Genomic DNA, 21,939 nt, shown 5'->3' with positions numbered 1-21,939 from the left:
TTTTTTTTATATATTTCAGCAAAAATGGTTCAGCTGTTTCTGAGACCAAGATTAGGGAAGAATACATAGTTTCCCCCATGTTTAAAAAAAGAAAAAAAATCTTACAACCATTTAGTTGATAGGCTCTAGAATCTCCATGCTTTAGAGAAAGGAACTGAAATCTGGATGAGGGGGGTTACCTTTGTCAGAGATGTGCCATTAAAAATTATCAGGCCAAAACTGGCCAAGTTATAAGCCTTTGAAAAATCTCAAATTTGCACATGTGCAGTAGAGACTTGGGAGAATGTAGCTGCCAAATTCAAACAAGATACCATTCCTCACTGAGCAAGCCCCATCCTGGCGCTGCAGGGATGGAGCTGCAATTGCTCCTCCCAGCTGTCGTGTGTTGCTGTGGTACCAAGCATCAGAACCGAGGGCAGAGAACCTGTCTCTCCTGTGTTCTCAGAGGTCCCCCTGCTGGCTCCCAGTTAGCACAGAGAAGGAAGCAGCCTAACTCAAATACAAAATGGATGGGGAGACTGGGACAAGGAGCTGCTGGGATGGGGAAGGAGAGACTGAAGGGAACAGGAGCAAACAGGGTCAAGGTTGGAGGGGGGAACAAGGGCAGAAAGGTCTGGGCCCACTACAGCACACTCCCCTCGAGAGTGGAATGGAACAGAAGATTCCCCGTCTCACCATTTCTCCACTGTCAGCAAACACCTGTGAAACCCACTGGGCAAATTCTCTCTCATCCCCCATTACTGGCTGGCAGGGTCACAGCTAAGGAGGGGGCCCAGATTACTGTCCCACCCGCACCAAATTTGAGAGGTGCTGCAACCTGGCACATGAGGTCTCAGATTGGATCACAAATTCATTCCAATTGCCTTTCGCCCCAAAGCACCTTTGTGGCTGGCCCATATAAAGGATGACAACCTAATATTGCTGTCAGTTACTCCATTAGTTTAAGTGGCAGAGGTCACTTGTGAAGTGGACATAAGGTTCCAAACCTGAAGACCCAAGAGGGTGTCAATATTATGCCACATGATAGTACTGTTTTTTCAGTTTGCTTTTTCCAAAAAACTAGGAAGTTACATATAAAAACTGTTAAAACAACATTAAAGTTGTGAAGTCAAGCACTCAAAAGTTAGGAAATACTAACATTAAAGTTGCAAGGGCAACCTTAATTCAGCCCTTATGTGCGTATATATTACGTTGCAGTCTTTAATTACATGATCACATAGTATTCTTTCCACAGGACCCCTGCCTGAGTCAGCACACAAGATGAACTATACTTCCAGATGAATAAAGGTTGTGTAGTGAAGGAAGATGTTGTCTGTAGGATCCCTGTATGATGCTGGCAGACCAGGTGCCAGCTCATATCTAGGCCCCTAGGCCTCATTGAATACTGACAAACATATATCTGGAAACCAATCTGGCTTACCTGTGTGTGAGTGTTATTAAAATAGATAGAGTTATAAGAATGTGTTTAGACTTCATGGAATCCTTGTAGGATGCTGCATGTATTACAATTACTTGTAATATCTGCACGTTATAAAATAACATTTAAATGTTGGCTCTATAACCATAAAAATGTTTGCTAAGGCTTTGTCTACACCGGAACTTCGTCGGCAAAACTTTTGTTGTTCGGGGTGTTAAATACATGCCCAAACAACAAAAGTGTTACTCACAAACAGCGCCGGAGTGAAGAGCGCTTTGTCAGCAAGAGCGCTCTCCTGCCATCAAAGCTGCTGCTGCTCATTGGGGGTGGAATTTTTTTTGTTGTCAGGAGAGCTCTCTCCTGCCGACAAACAGCAGCTATACTGCGCACCTTTTAGCGGCACGGCTGTAGCGGCCCAGCCATGTCACTAAAAGCTGCATAGTGTAGACATAGCCTCAGATTGGAAAATTAGTCCAAGGAGAAGCATTACCAAGTTTGAAATGCTAGTTCACCACAAGAGATGTTATCTTCTCCCTGACAAAAGATGGTCTACAGACATCAGACAAACCATTGTGGACAAAAGACTTTGTAGATTGCTTCCCCACACCCCTGAAGAGGGTACATGCACAAGCCCACATCCCATCACAGTTTGAATGCTGGAGGAAGGAAATAAAAATGCCTGTTAAGGAGAAATTGTTATTCCTATGCTGCTTGAACTCTGAGGGTGAGGATTTCTAAGCATAAGCAAGGAGTCCCCAACTGTTTAGCTTGGGTTAGCCCAAAAGGACACAGAGTTACTTATTAGAGAAGTTTCTATTATCTTTTGAAATCTAAGATAAACTTACACACAGACAAATGAGTTAATCTACTTGAATCTTGTAAATAACTCTCATATGATTTTCCCTAGTAATAAGCCTTTAGTGAGTTTATTCCAGGGGTGGCTACAAGTGCTGTCCTTGGTTTGCAATCTAAATACAGCTGAGCTGGGGTAAACAACTGGTTCTTTGGGACTAGGAGTAATCAGATTACTGATTTGATTTTTAGTGTAAGCGACCATCTATCACAAAATTCCAGCTTGCCTGGGTGCCAAGATAGACTGGAATGCCCCAGGGGACTGTCTGTGACACCATGGTAAGACTGTTATACTGCTTTAGGAGTTCATACTTGTTAATGGGTTGGCAAAATCTAATTATAGAACATACAACCAGACTAGGGGTTTTGCCCTGCCTCTTGACAGTCTGCCCTGAGGTTGGCACTCACAGTCGTGAGCCACTCCAGACAGCGTGACATTTCCTTCATTCATTGCAGAAGTTGGAAGATGCACAGCGAATGAAGCAAGGAATTGCAGGAAGAAAAGGATGGTCTCATGACTGAGTCAGTTTTATCCCTGCCCTGGAGGCTTCTAACCCTGCCTTTGCCACAGAGGTCCAATTTGATGCTCATCATATCACCTAAACCAAATTTTTCACAGATGGTCACTAACTGTGTGTTCCTCATTTTCTAGTGCCCAGCTTGAGACCCTGGGTCTGAGTATTTGCAACTGAAGTCAATGGGAGCTGTGCAGGGAACGTATTTCAGGGGTGGCCAAACTGTGGCTCATGAGCCGCATGCAGCTCTTTTACAGTTATAGTGCAGCTCGCAGAGCCCTCCGTCCCCCCAACTTCCCCATTCTCTGCCTACCAGCCTGTTTGGGGGAGCTTCTGCCCGCAGGAAGGGAGGTCTTGGGGCTTCAGCCCCACAGGAGGTGCCCCAGTCTGTCCTCCCCCATTAGACCTTATGAGCCCCTGTCTGTGACCCCCAGCAGCTCCACGCTGTCTGTCTCCATATCCCCCATCTCCAGATCTGGCCCAACAGGTGCTGTGAAGAAGGCACTGCAGGCTCTCTCTTTTCCCTAGCTGGCCAGAGAGTGGCTGCTCTGTTCTAGCACCACAGCGGCCTCTGGTGGGCAAAAGGCAGAACGGCAGCAACTTACTGGCAGAAACTATTTTCGGGGGTGGGGGGAAATGAAAATATGCACGGCACATTAAATATGCACATGCACAGTGGTGCAGAATTCCCCCAGAAGGAACAAACACTAGTAAGAGACAGTTTGTGAGAGAAGAGTCTACGATCAACTGATGACTCTGTTCCTAGACAACGCCTCTTTAAACAAAAGCTCACTGTTGTAATGGTTGTTTAGTTTCTACATTTATATGGCAAGGATTTATAAACCTGTTAATACTTCCTAAATAAATAGTTTTTTTAAAAAGAGCTTTACCATCTAATTGTATTCAATGAATAAATTTAAAAACTATATTTTTGCCAAATAGCTGGGAAAATAGTCTCCAGTATTATTTAATCATGCCTGTTTCCCTTTCTATTGTTTTCACTATGATTTACAAAACAATAATATTAAAAACAAACAAACAAACAAAAAACCACTTTACCTGTAAATCCTAAGGGTTCTACAGTCACTGAATCGGGACCACTGGGAAGTATTGGCACTTTGATATTCACATCACTTGAAGAACAATAAGAAAAATATAAATGTAATAAAGCAATGCTGGATATTTCAAGTTCATTTTTAGCATCAGTTTCTCCTAACTGATGTGCACACACTGCATATGTGATACATTTTTTATTTTTAAGGCGCACTCTACTTTCTAGCGCTCCAATCAATAAGTATTAATCTTCTTGAGACAACTCTCTTAATCCCACTTAGCCAAAGATTTAACATTTTGGTAGTCCTAGGATACTAGATTTTACTTTATAACCCTATTTTTACTTGCACAAAGCCAGCAGGGTACATCACTTGTAGCAATCAGATGTCTGTACAAGACACTAGGGGAGCTACCGCATAGATTCCATGGAGTCCTTAAGCCATGATGGGCTTTTCCTGGCTGAGACCCACACATTCTTGTATGGGAAGACAGAGCCATAGATGCTACACAGTGACCTCCAGTTCTACTACAGGAATAATCCATAATTGAAGGCTGTCATGCACCCACTTTCTGTCATTTCAGACCATGGTGATTGAGAAGGAGTGAAGAGCACAACAGGCAATCAATTTAGCAATAACATGCTGATTTTCTAAGGAAAAATGACTGTGACTGAAACCACCCTTGTAGTCACCCTCTACTGTAATAATTTTTGTACAAAATATGCTTTGTGAGGTATCATGTGAAAACTAATAACACTGATCATCAATATTCTTGTGTAAGGTATGTACCAAATGCATATTTAGAGTTATGAACAAACTGAAATAAATGGCGCAATCACACACACACACAAAAAATAAAAAATAAAACCAACCACCACCACAGGTGGCAGTAACACTCCAGTGTCAGCAGACAAGCCTAGTACTGATTTCAGGGCACAGAGACTCAACTACCTCTCTCCTAGTTTCTTTAGTTTAAGACTGAAGCATGTGGGCTGGGCAGCATGGGGAAAACTTTTGCTGCTACTGCTTAAGCGGTATGTGTTTCTACAAATAAAGAGAAGATTTCGATCTCCAGGAACGTCAATCCAGCACCTTTCATCAACATTACAACTAACTTGTTGCTTGATCTCTTGTCAACATAAAGACACAGATATAACTTAAGTAAGGACCATTAAAAAAAATAGTGTGCGCGCTTATGCATATATTTACGAACATACATACGTTTGGAAAAAGAGACTCTCAGAAGGTGTCAGAAGGCCCTTTTGATATCCTCCCTTGGCATGGTTGATTCTGCTGGCACAGGACAGTTTTCTCGGCTTGTAGCAGAACCATGGCTCACCAGTGTAGAGGTCTGTGAAGTTACAGACAGGAAGATCTCCAGGCAAACACACATTGCAAACAGTGGTTTCTGAAGTACTACCAGACCTGAATAAGCTTTTAAAGTAGACTCTGTCTGGCCTTTCTTCCCGTAAGCGCTGCAGGACTTGTATCCCTTCACTAGGGTGGACCAGAGACACAGATACTTTGACCTCCCCTGGCCAAAGTAGAGTGAAAAAGACTTTGTAAAACCCGTTCTGATCATCTACAACCCTTCCCGTTGCTCCAGCTTTCAGTAGAGGAGAGTGAATTCTCGCCTGTATGTAGTCTCCACCATACTGTTTTGGTTTGCCTTGAAAATCCTTCATGTGGACAGACACCTCTAACTGATCTCCCACCTTGAAGCGCACATGGGAATTCACAATCACAAAATTGCTGTGGGCAGGATCAGTGCTTCTTATAAATGGGATTTTGCCTACAGGGGGATTTGGCCACTGTATAGCAGCAAATAAGGATTCCTCTTCAGCTTGTTCTCTTTTGGACAAAGTTTGATGTTCATAATCACAGTAGTGCTTTTGGGTAGTTTTAGTTGTTGGCGACGACGACTGTTGGTCACCGGTCTCTTTTATCCAATTTAACGCCGAGACAGTGTTGTGATCCAAGTGCTGCAAAGGAAGAAGATGGGCTATTAACATTACAAGTGACCAATGTCTTGTCAGATATAAAACCATAAAAACTGTGCTTTGTTGTTGGATAGTGTAGGTCGGGGTGGGCAAACTATGGCCCGCGGGCTGGATCCGGCCCCTAGGGCTTTAAATCCGGCCCGCGGGATTGCCCCCCGTGGCGCCGCGGGCCCAGCACCGCTCTCAGAAGCAGCCCCCAGGTGGGCGGGCAGAAGGCTCCACGTGAGTTGCCCTTGCCGCCAGGCACCGCCCCCCGCAGCTCCCATTGGCCAGGAATGGGGAACCCTGGCCAATGGGAGCTTTGGAGGAGGTACCTGGAGGCGTGGCAAGGGCAGCGCACGCAGAGCCCTCCATCCGCCCTCCCCCAGGGGCCGCACTTCCTGAAGCGGCGCAGGGCCGGGGCCAGGGCATGCATGCAGGAAGCCTACCTTGGCCCCGGTGCGTGCCACTGCCACCCCAGAGCTGCTTTAGGAGAGTGGTGCCAGGCCGGAGCTCGAACCCCTCCTGCACCCTGCCCCAAGCCCCCTGCCTGCACCTCGCACCCCTCCTGCACCCTAACCCCCTGCCCTGAGCTCCCTGCTGCACCCTGCACCCCTGTGCATCCCAACCAAGGCTGTCCTTAGGCATAGGCAACACAGGCAGCTGTGTAGGGCACCTGAACATTTGGGGCACCACTGGGTCTTAGTGTTCACCCTCCCATCTTTCCTATCCCTGTTCTGACCCTTCCTGCAGGCTCCCACTGCTGGCTACTGCAGCCTGGTGAGTCTTCCTCGGGAGGGGATCTAGTAGTTAAAAGTGAAAAAGTCTCCAACCTGCCAGACATATTAGCACAACACTGAAATTGTTAAAGAGCCATTCAAGGGGTAATGAAGCCATTTAACAGGCATTTGCCAAACCCCAGGTATATAATAAGCAACAGAGAGTCCTGTGGCACCTTTAAGACTAACAGAAGTATTGGAGCATAACCTTTCATGGGTGAATACCCACTTCGACAGACGCATGTAATGGAAATTTTCAGAGGCAGGTATAAATATGCAGGCAAGAATCAGTATGGAGATAACGAGGTTAGTTCAATCAGGGAGGGTGAGGTGCTCTGCTAGCAGTTGAGGTGTGAACACCAAGGGAGGAGAAACTGCTTCTGTATTTGGATAGCCATTCACAGTCTTTGTTTAATCCTGATCTGATGGTGTCAAATTTGCAAATGAACTGGAGCTCAGCAGTTTCTCTTTGGAGTCTGGTCCAGAAGTTTTTTTGCTGTAAGATGGCTACCTTTACATCTGCTATTGTGTGGCCAGGGAGTGTTCTCCTACAGGCTTTTGTATATTGCCATTCCTGGTATCTGACTTGTGTCCATTTATCCTTTTACATAGTGACTGTCCAGTTTGGCCAATGTACATAGCAGAGGGGCATTGCTGGCACATGACGGCATGTGCCCACAGACAACCCGCCAACCTTAAGCATATTCTCACCAGCAACCACACACCGCACCATAACAACTCTAACTCAGGAACCAATCCATGCAACAAACCTCGATGTCAACTCTGCCCACATATCTACACCAGCAACACCATCACAGCATCTAACCAGATAGGCTACAACATCACCGGTTCATTCACCTGCACGTCCACCAATGTTATATATGCTATCATGTGCCAGCAATGCCCCTCTGCATGTACATTGGCCAAATTGGACAGTCACTGGAGACGGGACGGGGCTGGGGGCGCTTGGCCGGGGCCGGGACGGGCCCGGGGCTGGGGATGCTCAGCCGGGGCCAGGAGCGCTCGGCCAGGACCAGGAGCCGGGCCGGAGGGAGCCGTGGGGCCGAGCCGGGGGCGCTCGGCCGGGGCTGGGGCTGGGGGCACTCGGCCAGGACCAGGAGCCGGGCCGGAGGGAGCCGCGGGGCCAGAACCGGGGGCGCTCGGCTGGGACCGGGCTGGGGGCGCTCGGCCGGGGGTTCCAGGCCGGAGGGAGCCGCTCGGCCGAGACCAGGAGCCGGGCCGGAGGGAGCCGCACCTCTCCTCCCCCAGCGCTCTAGTTTACCTGTGTGCCTGCTGCTTGTTTCAGGCTTCCTGCGAACATCTGATTCGCGGGAAACAGGGGAGGGGGAGGAGAAGGGGGGCAGAGCATTCAGGGGAGGAGGGGGAAGTGAGCTGGGGTGGGGTGGACAGCTGCTGGAGACTTCTAAATTTAACAACCGGTTCCTGCGAACCAGTGCGAACTGGCTCCAGCTTACCACTGGCAATAACCCATTAGCCTCTGCTCCTCCCACTCCCAACACCGACCCCAGAGGGCTGAAAGAGAACCTGTCCTGCTGCTGTGGGAGGAGGGGCAGCTCAGTGCAGAGAGAGACAAAGAGAATGGGCTAGAACCAGGTCGATACCCGCTCTGTGTGGGCAGGGGCGGGGGGGATCCTGTTTACCCCCTCCCCAGCCCTGCTGCGCTTACAGTTTATCCCTGACCTCTCCCTTGCTCCAGAGACCAACCCTAGCTCCTGCCCCACTGTGCTTTTAACCCCGGCCCCTTTTACAATTATTCCCCAGGGGAGCCCACAAATATGTTTGGCGCCGAGCCCACAAAAAGTTAAACTGGCCCTGGTGAAATGTTCTATGTCCTATTATCAGTGGTCTGGAAGACAGTTTTAAAAAGTTAGTGACTTTCTGGATTACCCTCATGGTTAATTTTAGGTGCTAAACTCTCCAAAAACTGGCCAATAATGACAGCACTGTGAAGGCAGCGAGTTGCTTTGCCGTTTCCATGAATAAATGTCCCAAAGCTGTATCTAAAGGCCCTGAAACATACGCCACTTGAAGGGAAGATTAGTTGACCTTCTGTGGAGCCTTTAAGGAAGGGTTGGGGAGGAATTACAGTGTGGGAGAAATCCCCTCATGTACAAATGAAAATCTGTAGTTGACTACTCAGGTAAACACCCAATGCAGGGCTGATGAACAGAAAAGTTTGAAAAAGATCCTTTAAAATTTCAGTATGCTCCCAAGCAGATGAAACTTCAGCTCTGTTCTAAAGCTCATAACCCTGTTTCAGCTAAAATTCAGCTATAATTCCTGGTGCCCAGGCACCATGGGCCCGGCTCCAGCACTGTCTGATGCCAGGTCTCTCTCTCGGCCCTGCCTTCCGCCCCCCGAGCGCCCCTCTCCCTGCCGCGCATCCCCTGGGTCATTTAAAACAGCCCAGGGCCCACACTCACCACTGGCAGCGCAGCGGAACTGAGCAGCTTCCTGACTGCTCACTTCACGTGGCTGCCAGCCCCTCCCTGGTCTGTGTCCCACCCCAAGCGCCCCTGCGGACAGTGGGAAGCTGCGGGGGCAGTGCCTGGGGGTAGCAGCACATGGAAACCCCCAACCCGCCCTGCCTAGGAGCCCCAGGTAAGTGCCGCACTCCCCCAGCCCCCCTCCCAGAGCCTGCACCCCCTCTCTTTGCACCCCCTCCTTCCCCAAACTCCCTCCCACAGCCTGCATCCCCACACCTTTCCCATACCCCCCTTCCGGCACCCAAACTCCCTCCCAGAGCCTGCACCCCCTCCCTCCACACCCCCAAACTCCCTCCCAGAGCCTGCACCGCCACCCCCAGCCCAGAGCCTGCACCCCTCATCCCCTCCTGTACCCCCAGCCCCTGCCCCAGCCTGGAGCCTGCACACAGACAGAACCCAAACTCCATTCCAGAGCCTGCACCCCTTCCCTCCGCACCCCCTCCAATCCCCGAATTCCCTCCCAGAGCCTGCACCCCTTAGCCCCTCCTGCACACCCACCCCCTGCCCTAGCCCGGAGCCTGCATCCAGCACCTAAACTCCATCCCAGAGCCCGCACCCCCACCCCCTTCCCACACACCCTCTCCTACCCCAACTCCCTTCCAGAGCCTGCACCCCAGCCCTCTGGGCTCCCTCCCAGAGCCTACACCCAAACTCCTTCCCAGAGCCTACACCCCTCACCCCTTCCTGAACCCCCACCCCCTGCTGCAGCTCAGAGCCTGCACCCAGCACCCAAACTCCATCCCAGAGCCTAAACCCCAGACCTCCTCCCCCACCCAAAAACCCTCCCAGAGCCTTAGGCAGGTGGGTGGCGGAGTTTGGGGAGGCAGGTTCTGGGCACCACCAAAATTTCTACAAACTTGCAGTCCCTGCATCTGGATGCTTCATTGTTGCAAACCAGCATTCATCACTATAACATTAAAAGCAACAAATTGCAATGGGGAAAAAAAAGGGTCCAAATGGAAGAGACCAATTCTGAAGAACAGTGGAGAAGAGTAAACACTCTACTCCTCCCTTCAAGAGATTTTATCCCCATGAAAATATAGATGACACTATATGAAACTAAGAACATCCCACCCTATAGCTCAGTCTTCTTATTTTTATAGTATCATATTTATAGTATCATATCCTTTGTGCCTACTCACTGCTTGCTTAGACAGGGAACAGGTCATTTCTGACAATCCAGCACATGGTTGATGCTATGTAAATAAGTTTTTCTAAGTGTTGAAGACAATGCTAAAAAACTAACACCCGATAGAAAAAACAAACATTCTAGAGCTGGTTGGCTGTCTTGGATGTTTGGCAACTGACGGCTTGATGTAAAGAACATAATTGCCATACTGGGTCAAACCAATGGTCTATTTAGCCCAATATCCTGGTTTCTGACAGTGGCCAATGCCAGATGCTTCAGAACACAGCAATATTGAGTTATCCATCCCCTGTTGTCCAGTCCCAGCTTCTGGAAGTCAGAGGTTTAGGGACACTTGGAGCATGGGGGTTGCATCCCTGACTATCTGAGCTAACAGCTAATCATAGACCTAGTGAAGGGTTAAAATCCATGTGCATTTTATATAACAACCTGATATATGGATTGTGCCAGCTCTTTTCCAGACCCAAAATCCAGAGTATGGTCAAGAGACCAGAGGCCTAGCAAATAGTGATTAGCTAAGAGAAAGCAGAATAAACAAGATAACATTGCCTTTGCTAAGATATGCTTGGTCAGTAGAAATGCCAGATGGTGAAGCAATAACTGAATAATTACGTTTCATCCAATGTTTCAAATTGAACAAAGGATCCCTGTTCCTACTGTGTTTGTTTCTCCTGTAGGGAAACATTCTTCTCACAGATCCAACCTTGAGTTTATAAAAACATGTCAGTATAAGATATAGCATCCTTCCACCTCCCCTTCCCAGAGACCAATGCCTTGCCTTAAGACACACAGAAGACAATCTTTATTGTCATATACTTTCACTGTTTCTTTGTTTTAACTCCTAGGAATGTATCTGTTGGACAATCAAAGGAGTTGCTCCATTCCTATGGACCCCAAATCAGAATTCAACATATATATTTATTTTATCAAAGTATTAATTAAATGTTAACTTGCTAACTTGAGACCATGGGCGGAGACATTATGTAACCTGTTAACCATTGGCTAATGTGCTATCTTGTCTTGCTGCCTATCCCGTGGTGTGGAACTGCCTACCCCGTCACTTTCCACTGCCCATGGATAATCTATATATTCTATTGTAATCAATTGATGACAGTGTCTCTGAGCCTAATAAGCAAGGTGACACTCCGCCAGCGCTGTGTGTAATAAACTCCTATGCTTCATCTCTACATGGTGTGGATTTATGTCTTCACCTAGCCTCCATGAACGTATCAAATTTTTTTCCTAACCCAGTTATACTGTTGACCATCACAACATCACATAAAGACTTGCCTAATTTGTGATGACAGATAAGGCAACTTCCTGGACTAACCTTACTGAATTACGTTTAAGTATCTTAGGAGTTCATTGTTTGAAGGACTGATCACCTGCTACAACTCTTGTTGAAGTTGGGAGTGATCTCTGGTAAGCTAATTAGCATGAATGTAGGTTCTTTCATTGTTTTAATATGTTTTCTCTGTAGTGCTTTTACCTTAAGAATAAATTTGCTTGCTTGGAAAGAGCTGTGTGGTAACATAACTGTGAGCAATTACTGTCTCTGAGAAGAAGGCAAAGCAGGCCTCCTGAGGCAGTCTGACTTGCTGGGGAATTCACAGTGTAGGCAGGGAACAGTGTAGCCTGGAAAAATCCTGGTCAGGAGGGGGAGAGAGGTGATGGCTGGGGATGCTGGAAGCCTGGGAGTGGGTGCCTTTGCTGGAGCAGAAAGGGGGAATATGGGTGCAGTTGCCCTGAACTATGATAGATGTTAAAAACGAGGAGCAGGAAAATAAGTAGCAGCACTGTTTAAGACTCTGCACTGCAATATAATGGACTCAGACAACAGAAACTTTTGTACTTTATTCTCATCCTTTCAAGAATTGTTATGTTTAATTATGCTTTAAGTTTCACTTTGCACATCCAGGGCAGGGATTTGCACATATCTAAAACAGCTAGCACATTATTAAATGTTATATAAAGAAATACCTGCTTCATTACATTAGTCCTATTGGATTATTATTTCCCCACACACAAACAAAACCAAAAAGTCTGCAAAAGAAACTGATGCCAAAGGAGATATGCACTTATTCTTGAAAAGTAAAACACTTTTGGACAGAATCATATTAATATCTTGGCACGATATTTAACCCAAATGATACAATGGCCCCAACAGTATGGTAAAGATTCTTGCTTTGATTCTCCAGATCACTGGAAGTAGTTAGGCTAAGTACACATTTATCTCCAAATGGGCAAGACGAAACTCTGTTTTAATATCTCTCTCCATGAAATAGAAAACCTGATTCCACACTAAACATTCCACTTATAGGGCTAAGGAAGCTATTTTGGATTTTTCAAAGGGATTTCAGCTCTGAATCAATGGAATGACAGCAGAACTCCTTAAGCTTAGGCATGACCACATTGCACAGTGTCATTTTAGCATCCCTGGAAAGAAATCCTGACCAGAAACACTGTGACCTGATCTACACATGGGGCTTTCATCAGTGCCTACTGTCACGGAGTATTGGGGGACTCAGGGCCCTGCACCCCCGACTTCCTGCGATTCACCATGACTCTCAGCCAGCCAGTAAAGCAGAAGGTTTATTTGGATGACAGGAATACAGTCCAAGACAGGTCTTGCAGGCACAGACAACAGGGCCCCCCTCAGTTAGGTCCAGCTTGGGGTCCCAGGGCATGCCAGCCCACCCCCCTTTGGGGGTCAGAGCCATCTCTGCCTCCCAGCCATCTCTCCAGCCTCCTTCCAGCACTCTGCTTTAGCGACCCCTCCCACAGCCTTTGTTCAGTTTCCCGGGCTAAGGAGTCGCCTCGCCTTCAACCCCTTCCTGGGTTCTCATGTTACACACTCAGGTATGCGCCCTCGGGCAGATCCCATCCTGCAATGCAGACTATCCCAGCACACTCCCCTGTCAGCATTCACAGACCACCGTGAGAACAGGCCCAGTTCGTCACATCTCTCCCCCCTTCGAGACCGAACTGAGCAGGGTCACTTTAGCCAGTGACCCGGGGAAGTTCGAACCTACCCCCGTTCCCATGGATGCCCCCGCATCCCTCCCATTTCTTGGTGAGAATTACACCAGGCCCCTCCAGTTTCACGCTCCCCCTTAGGTTGGGGGTGCTTGATGGCACTCACAGTTCGCATGTGGGAAGGTTTATGCGACCTGCGCCCTTTTCCCACCCCCATACCTCTGGGGCTCCAACTGGGCTGTGGTCTTCTCCCAGCGCTCCAGTCTGGAGGTCTGTGCTTTGGGCTCTCTTGGTTTAGAGCCGCCCTTTTTACCTTGGCCACCCTCCGAAAAGGCTCCTCTATGCTGGGCAAGGGTCCTAAAGCTGTTTTTCCCTTGTCCCAGGCCTTCCTCCCCCTCTGACAGGGGTCACAGGATCCGCAGTACTGTCGGACAGTAGCAAAGACCCCAGGCCAGTAAAAGCTCCGTAGCAGCCTCTGCTGGGTACGCCAGGTTCCCTGGTGCCCTGAGAGGGGAATGTTATGGGCCCGGCACAGCAGCTGGCGGCGATACTTCTGGGGTACCACCAGCTGCCTCCTGATCCCCCCTGACTCCATTTCCCCTGGGGGAGCCCATTCTCGGTACAGGAACCCCTTCTCCCACAGGAACCTTTTCCGGTCACCTCGTCCCATGGTCTGTACCGCATTGAGGTCGGCCAGGTCCCTTATCTTCCGCAAGGAGGGATCTCTCTGCAACTCGGCCTGGAACTCAGCAGCTGGGACGGGGATGGCCACCTGCTCTTTCTCGCCCGCTGGGTCCGAAGCTGCAGCCTCCCTGAGCCGCGTCCCTGGGCGTTCCCTCCCCACCAGGTTAGGGTCCCGCGCCTCAGGCAAGGCACCCCCCCCAAGGCCAGGGCGCAGTGCCCCTCGCCGGCTCTGACCACGGGTCACAACTAAGGCGGTCTGGGGGCTGCTGGGCCAGTCCTCTAGGTCCCCCCCCATCAACACCTCAGTGGGCAAATGGTGGTGCACTCCCACGTCCTTGGGGCCCTCCTTGGCCCCCCATTTCAGGTGTACCCTCGCTACGGGAACCTTGAATGGGGTCCCGCCCACCCCGGTCAGGGTCAGGAAGGTGTTGGGCACCACCCGATCTGGGGCCACCACCTCGGGCCGGGCCAGTGTCACCTCTGCGCCCGTGTCCCAGTAACCATAAACTTCCTTCCCATCCACCTCCAGGGGAACAAGGCACTCGCTCCGCAGGGACAGCCCCGCGCCAACCCTGTAAACGGAGAACTTTGAATCCGGAGCATCTGGCCCCCCAGAGAAGCTGGCCTGGGGCTCTCCTCCCTCCTTAGCAGGTGATACTCTGCCAGCCCCCCTTCCCTGGGAATGCTGCCTCTCGCCGGGCTGGGTCTCTACCCAGTCAACCCTCTGTGGGTTCGGCCTGCTCAGTCTGTCCCTGAGCCTGGGGCACTGGGCCCGTATGTGGCCCTTTTGGCCACAGTGGTAGCAGCCCATGTCCCATGGGTCCCCTTGAGTGGGTCGGATGGTCCTGATGCCGGATGTTCCCCTCTGATGGGGTTTTTCTGTATTTTCCCACGGGGAGGTCCCATGGTGACTCTCTCTCTGCGTTGTGGTGGGATTGCTCCTTTGGGACTCCTCCCTGCCACCCCCTGACCGGCTCTTTACAAACTCATCAGCCAGCTGCCCGGCGTGTCGCGGGTTCTCTGGCTTTCTGTCCACCAACCACAGCCTCAGGTCGGATGGGCACCGCTCATACAGTTGCTCCAGTACCAGCAGTTTAATCAGGTCCTCCTTCGTCTGGGCCCCACCAGCCCACTTGCTGGCGTATCTTTCCATGCGGGCGGCTAGTTGCAGATATGAGATCTCAGGGGTTTTATCTTGACTCCGGAACCTTTCCCGGTACATCTCAGGAGTCAGCCCAAACTCTCGTAGCAGGGCCTTTTTGAATAGTTCGTAGTCCCCTTTCCCTGCCTCTCCCAGTTGGCGGTACAATGCCACGGATTTGGGGTCCAGTAAGGGGGTAAGGACCCGGAGTCTGTCCGCGGGCTCCACCCGATGCAGCTCGCAGGCCGTCTCAAAGGCCTCCAGGAAGTCATCCATGTCCTCCCCCTCCTTGTATGGGGCCATGATGCACTTATCAAAGCTCCGTGCAGTCCTGGGTCCCCCCTCACTCACCGCAGCCGGGGGTTCGCTGCCCTTCAATCTCGCCAGTTCCAGGTCATGCTGACGCTGTCTCTCATTCTCCTGTCTCTGTCTCTCATTCTCCTCCCGTTCCTGCTGACGCTGTCTCTCTTCACGCTGATGCTGTCTCTCTTTCTCCTCCCGTTCATGCTGACGCTGTCTCTCTTCATGCTGTCTCTGTTGTTCACGATCCTCCAGCTCCCTCAGTTTTAGCTCTTTCTCCCATTCCAGCCAATTCCGCTCCCCGGATGCCGAACGTCGCCGGGAGGATCCTCTGCTGGCCGGCGGGCTTCGCCGGGGGGACCCCCTGCTGGCCGGGGGGGTCACGGTGCCTTCGGTATTTGCTGGGCTCCTCCCCACCCTTCCCCTAGGCATAGGAAGGAGGGGTCTCGGGAAGCCCTCAGCAGCCGGCTGACCACTCCCAGCTGGGACAGACACTGGTGCCTGCGCTGCATTTGCCAGGCTGCTTCCCTGAGACACAGGGATCAGTTCATTCGCGCGATCTTCCGCCTCCAGCTGGGCAATGAGCTGTTCTTTAGTGAGCCTCCCAATGCGCAGCCGCCTCTGCTTGCACAGCTCCACCAGGTCGCTCTTAAGCCGCTTGGCATACATCTTCCTGCTGGCCACTCACCGGCCTGTGTGCTCACAGCTCCCCACAGTTCCCAGGGGGACCCCTAGTGTGCCAGCTCTTCTCGAGGTCACTGCCTCTCTGCCAGGGTCGAGCTGCAGACTCCTCCGCCCCTGGGACCACTCGCTGCGATCCCCCCGGGGGACCCTGTTACTGCAAAAGTCCTTCTCGCTGGTCACACACTCCCAGGGGTAATAACCGTCTCTCTCCCACTCTTCAGCCGGCCTGGTCCCCGTCAATCCCCCTTCGTTTTACTGCTCCCCAGTCACTTACTGCAGGAAGCGCCGTCCACGGGGTGCAGTAGATCCCACCCCTGCCACCAGTTGTCACGGAGTATTGGGGGACTCAGGGCCCTGCACCCCCGACTTCCTGCGATTCACCATGACTCTCAGCCAGCCAGTAAAGCAGAAGGTTTATTTGGATGACAGGAATACAGTCCAAGACAGGTCTTGCAGGCACAGACAACAGGGCCCCCCTCAGTTAGGTCCAGCTTGGGGTCCCAGGGCATGCCAGCCCACCCCCCTTTGGGGGTCAGAGCCATCTCTGCCTCCCAGCCATCTCTCCAGCCTCCTTCCAGCACTCTGCTTTAGCGACCCCTCCCACAGCCTTTGTTCAGTTTCCCGGGCTAAGGAGTCGCCTCGCCTTCAACCCCTTCCTGGGTTCTCATGTTACACACTCAGGTATGCGCCCTCGGGCGCCCTCGGGCAGATCCCATCCTGCAATGCAGACTATCCCAGCACACTCCCCTGTCAGCATTCACAGACCACCGTGAGAACAGGCCCAGTTCGTCACACCTACACTCTTGCTTACCTGTCAAGGTGTCTGTGTCTACTCAGGTGGCATTTCTATTGTAACAAAGAAGAGCTGCAGCACACAAGCACCATCTGTACAGCCAATTGAGCCTCCTGTATGCCAACAATACTAAATAAGGTATTTGTTAAGTTTTGCAGATACATACTGGCATTAGTCAGCCTGTGGTAACAATCAGTGCACTATGCATTAAAGCTGAGAATACTGCACACAGAAGAAAGGCATGTTGTCCTTGTTCACCAAGTACCACCATAAGCCTCTAGTATGCAGTGTCCTGGATGCCTTACCTCACAGGTTTTAAGTCACCACTTTTAGACTTCGGGTTTGTTAGACACTTCTTTCAGAGAAACTCCAGTCTGACTCAAGAGTAGATCAGTATCCCAGAGAAAATTTTCCTCCCCTGCTGCAAGAGCTCTTCAAAGGCAGGTAACCTGAACTGACCACAGTGATGACTCAAATGCTTATATTTTTCTCTGCTCACCACACCACAAAGTAGCAGCATTAGATGTCCCTAAAACACCAATTATCTGAGTGGGGATAGCCATTATCCTTCCCTGGCATTTGCACCAGCTATGAAAAAGGAATGTTAATGTAGTTATCTTATGTTTTCAGCTCTGTCTCACTCCACATACCAATGAATCAGGTTTACCAGAAGGAATCAGTTATCTCTTATCCATGCGGAAGAGTTCTGCCCCCCCGACACCCCATTCTCCACAAAATCTTTTTCAACAAGCGTAGGAAGGTTTGTTATTAATTTATATATAGTGCCCAGGCGGACTTGATTTAATAGAGAACGTATTGCAGAATCCCTGCATCAAAACTTTCACGATCTAATTCATACAGATACAATACTTGGTCCAACAGATCAAGTGACGGAGAAGCACAGATGGTCATTGAGGAAAGCAATATATAACAGGAAGACATTACAAAAAGTGTTCTCATAGATACACAGGAAATTGGGAGACAGGTGCCCCACTATGTGTGGATCCCAAGGACATGCCTAGCCAATCCTGAAGTGGCACTGTTGGTCCAAGTACAATTTGTTATGTAAATATTTGTTTGCCTGCTATAAACAAGTCACCTCGTTGATGCAACAGCCTAATGCTCCGCAGAAGACCGTTAAGAATATTCTGTTATTCTGTTATATCTTCAAGAACCGCATCGATTTTTGTTACTATAATGCAGCACTCAACATGGGAGCAGCTCAGCCTTAAGAAAGTCTGTCAAACACCTGATGGGCAGCTCGAAGACTTAACTGAAGCTAAAAAGCTACCTGAAAGAGTTCAAAGAGAAGTGACGTTTCTTAGCACGAGACTATTAAACAGTAAGTGGTTTGCATCTGCATCCACATTTTAAACAGTAATCAGTGGGAAAGGAGACTTCCAGAATAAACTGCATTTGAACTACATCTGATTCTCAAAAAGATCCCTCAAACCAGATCATTTCTAAGAGCATTAGTTATTTGAAGAACATATAAACCTGTACTAAACTGACTGGGAAACTATGCCCCCAAAAAAGAAACAATGCAGCAGCACATGCATTTAGAGAAGTCAAGGACAATAAAAGAATCAGAACCGTTTGAATGTATGTGATATTGCAGTAATTTAATAGCAATATATAACTTGGTTGGGGAATGTGGGATTTATACAGTGTGATTTATATATGAGAACATACCTCCCCCCAAAAAATATATTTGTGAATTTGACTCCCTAAAATAAGAGTCAGAGCATATATTTCTAGGACAAGTAATGAAAAATTAAATGTGTTGCCAGAGACAAGAACACCCCAATATCCTACTGTAAATGAAAAAACGGTAAGAGATAGCAACAGGAAACAAAAAGAAGAAACAAAGAAGGATCACCACTTTTCACTAAGAGCAAATGCCATAGGAAAGGTACTTTATGCTCCCAAGACAGTCTGCCTAACCCACTATGTTGTAAAAATCAGTGGTGATGTCAAATTCGTATTTGGTAGGTAACAGAACTAGTTGTGAAGAACAACAAAGGAAATCTATGGTGTCCTACTCAATCTGACATTGAGTACTAAGTGTCCAGTTAAAGATAATACTTGAATTAGATGTTGTGACGTTGCACTCTATATGATTTTATGAAAGTATGCTGATGAGTGTGAACATAATGTAACTAAAACATGCTTAATGAAAAAAGATCTCTTGTATCATTACAAAGTTTATAATCTACTGAGTGTGGTCATCCTATTTCTATAAATGTATCACTCTTGTATCTGAAACTAGAAATATGAAATATAACTTTGAGGGCCTATTGTAATTATGCAAGGTGTGGACCATTAATGGTGGTTTGGAATCTTGATGGCTCCCATCAACCAGGACAATTGACTGTAAATGGCTCTGTTTTACTTGTAAGTCTTCCTGTATACGTGTGTGTCACCTGACCTGGAATCCATCTTTAACCTGGTGCTTTTCCATTGAGAAGGAGGGATGGGAACCCAGAGGGACAAAGGATTCCCGCATTATGCAAAAAATATACAAGTGTGTGGAACAGAACAAAGGGACAGACATCATGAGAAATCCCCTAGCTACCACCTGAGCTGGAACAAGGGCTGTACCAGGGGAAAGGACTGTGCCCAGACTAGGAAGGCGTTCAGTCTGTGAAAGCATCTCTGGGAGTGAGATTTTATCTGTAATTCAGTTTTATTACTGTATTAGGCTTAGATTTGCATGTTTAATTTGATTTTACTTGGTAATTCACTTTGTTCTGTCTGTTACTACTTGGAACCTCTTAAATCCTACTTCCTGTATTTAATAAAATCACTTTTTACTTATTAATTTACCCAGAGTATGTATTAATACCTGGGGGGAGCAAACAGCTGTGCATCTCTCTCTATCAGTGCTATAGAGGGCAAAGAATTTATGAGTTTACCCTGTATAAGCTTTATACAGGGTAAAATAGATTTGTTGGGGTTTGGACCCCCTTGGGAGTTGGGCATCTGAGTGTTAAAGACAGGAACACGACTTACGTGCCTTTCAGTTAAGTCTGCAGCTTTGGGGCACATGGTTCAGACCCTGGGTCTGTGTTGGAGCAGACTGGCATGTCTGGTTCAACAAGACTGGGTGCTGGAGTCCCAAGCTGGCAGGGAAAGCAGAGGCAGAAGCAGTGATGAGCTGCCAAAAATCTTAGGACCCCCCACCCATGTCCTGCCCCCGACTGCCCCCCCTCAGAAACCGCCCCAGCCCCGACTCCAGCTGTGCAGCACTGCCCGGCTCCGGCCTGACCCCAGGCCCTGGCCCCGACTCCGGCCGCGCGGCCCGGGCCCCGGCCCGGAGCTGCGCCACGTGGCTGGGGCCCGGGGTCGGGGCCTGGCCCGGTGCTGCGCGGCCGGAGCCTGGGGTTGGGCAGCGCCGCTCGGCCGGAGTCTGGGCAGGGGCCCAGGCCGCGCGGCTGGAGTCGGGGCCAGGGCCTGGGATCGGGTCGGAGCCGGGCAGCGCCACACAGCCGGAGTCGGGGCAGGGCAGCGCCGGACCTGGAGCCCTCCTCGCACCCCGCCCCCCACCCCAGCGAAGCAGGGGAGGGGGAGGAGAAGCCAGGGGAAGTGTCAGGGGAGGAGGCGGAGCTAGGTGAGCTGGGGCCGGGGGCAGGGCAGGGAGCTGCCAGAGATTTTGTTAAATGTAAAAGCCCTTTTAGAACCGGGACAACCCGTTCTAAAAGGGCTTCTAAATTTAACAACAGGTTCCCGCAAACCGGTGGGAACTGGCTCCAGTTCACCACTGGGCAGAAGTAGTCTTGGCACATCAGTTGGCAGTTCCCAAGGGGGTTTCTGGGATCCAACCCGTCACAGATGTATTCAGCATTTAGAAACAGCTGGAACCATAAACTCCCTAAACATTAAATCTCACCAAATCGTGTTCCTGTCTTTAACACTCAGATGCCCATCCTCATCATCATATCCACTCATCATAATCCACACCCGAACATAGCCACTTTATGAACTTCATATCCTCATATCTCAATGTCTGTATTTTGACCAATCAACCTTTTACCCCCAATCAGGGATATTGCAGATTATGTATTCCTCATGCCACCTTATCTTAAACCAAACTTTGCACCCTCTATAATCTGTATGTTATTCCCTGATAACTAGAAACTCCTATGCTCAAACTCTGTTCACTAGTTTTTTAACATCATCTTAATAAAATGTTTATCTCTCTCCAACAAGATTTGACTTTAGCACAATCAACTGAAACAGTGTTCATTTCTAAGAGCCCTTCTTAAAGGTGTGTCACTGCCCACTAGATGCAGTGCTTAGTAGAGCATTACAGAATCCACAGAATGCAAGCTGAAAGGCTCGTTTTTTATTTTTGCAGCCATTTGGGGGGAAGTTGCCAAATGCAATCATCGAAATATCTATGAAAACAGGAAGACATCTGCCTTGTTCAGAGTCAAGATTAGGCTGCACCGTATCTAATTACGAAAGGCAGTGCAGCCTCCCTAGCCAGAAACTTTAAACATGTCTACTCAAAGAGAGCTCTAATATGTGCTGACTTTCAAAGCTGGAATACTTCAAAAACTTTTTATGATGCTGTTTTTATTCCCCATATGTAACAAAATGTCTCCCAATATTTGATGCTCAAAAGCATCCACCAAGCGGCAAGCAACAAAATGTTTGCAACATAAAAATTCTAATGTAAAACAAAATGAACATATAACTTCAGAAATATAGCAAACATTTATTGCAAGACACTGTTCAGTTTATGTTTCCTTAGAAGAGTACTACATATTCAGCAGATTTGAATAAAAGTTGAATAAGCATTTCCAATTATACCCAACTAACAGTTATTTAATATAAAAATTTCATTTTTCTTCAGCGCCAGAAGCCTAAATTTCAATTTGCTGGATGATTAATACTTTCTATCCCTAACGCACACACACACACACACACACACAAACCCCTTTGTTGTAGAAGTTCTACTCAGTGAAATTAATGTATCTGGATAGCTGTGTATGGAACAATGGAGGATGGGAGAAAGAGGTGATGAGATGGACTGAACTTGCTGGAGATAACTGATAAACATTACTATGAAGCAATTCTGGATGAAAAGGAGATTGGTCTACTCTTCTGT

General features: G+C 48.8%; 1 protein-coding gene across 4 annotated transcripts in view; it reads right to left on the bottom strand.

The window, feature by feature from the left end:
* The window catches only part of NXPE3 (neurexophilin and PC-esterase domain family member 3), a 29,116-nt gene that overhangs the window by 3,616 nt on the left and 3,561 nt on the right, over positions 1-21,939 (bottom strand). For all 4 annotated transcript variants that reach the window (XM_054045254.1, XM_054045248.1, XM_054045251.1 and 1 more), the window contains 2 exons: positions 5,058-5,818; positions 3,844-3,917 (listed from right to left, as the gene is read on the bottom strand). In XM_054045254.1, coding sequence (XP_053901229.1) covers positions 3,844-3,917; positions 5,058-5,818 — 835 coding nt within the window. The remainder of the gene's footprint in view (positions 1-3,843; positions 3,918-5,057; positions 5,819-21,939) is intronic.

This window comes from Malaclemys terrapin, chromosome 1 (assembly GCF_027887155.1).
Source record: "Malaclemys terrapin pileata isolate rMalTer1 chromosome 1, rMalTer1.hap1, whole genome shotgun sequence".
Classification (NCBI taxonomy): Eukaryota; Metazoa; Chordata; order Testudines; family Emydidae; genus Malaclemys; species Malaclemys terrapin.
Note: the sequence above shows the minus strand (reverse complement) of the source record. Positions and strands in the feature narration are given on the sequence as shown.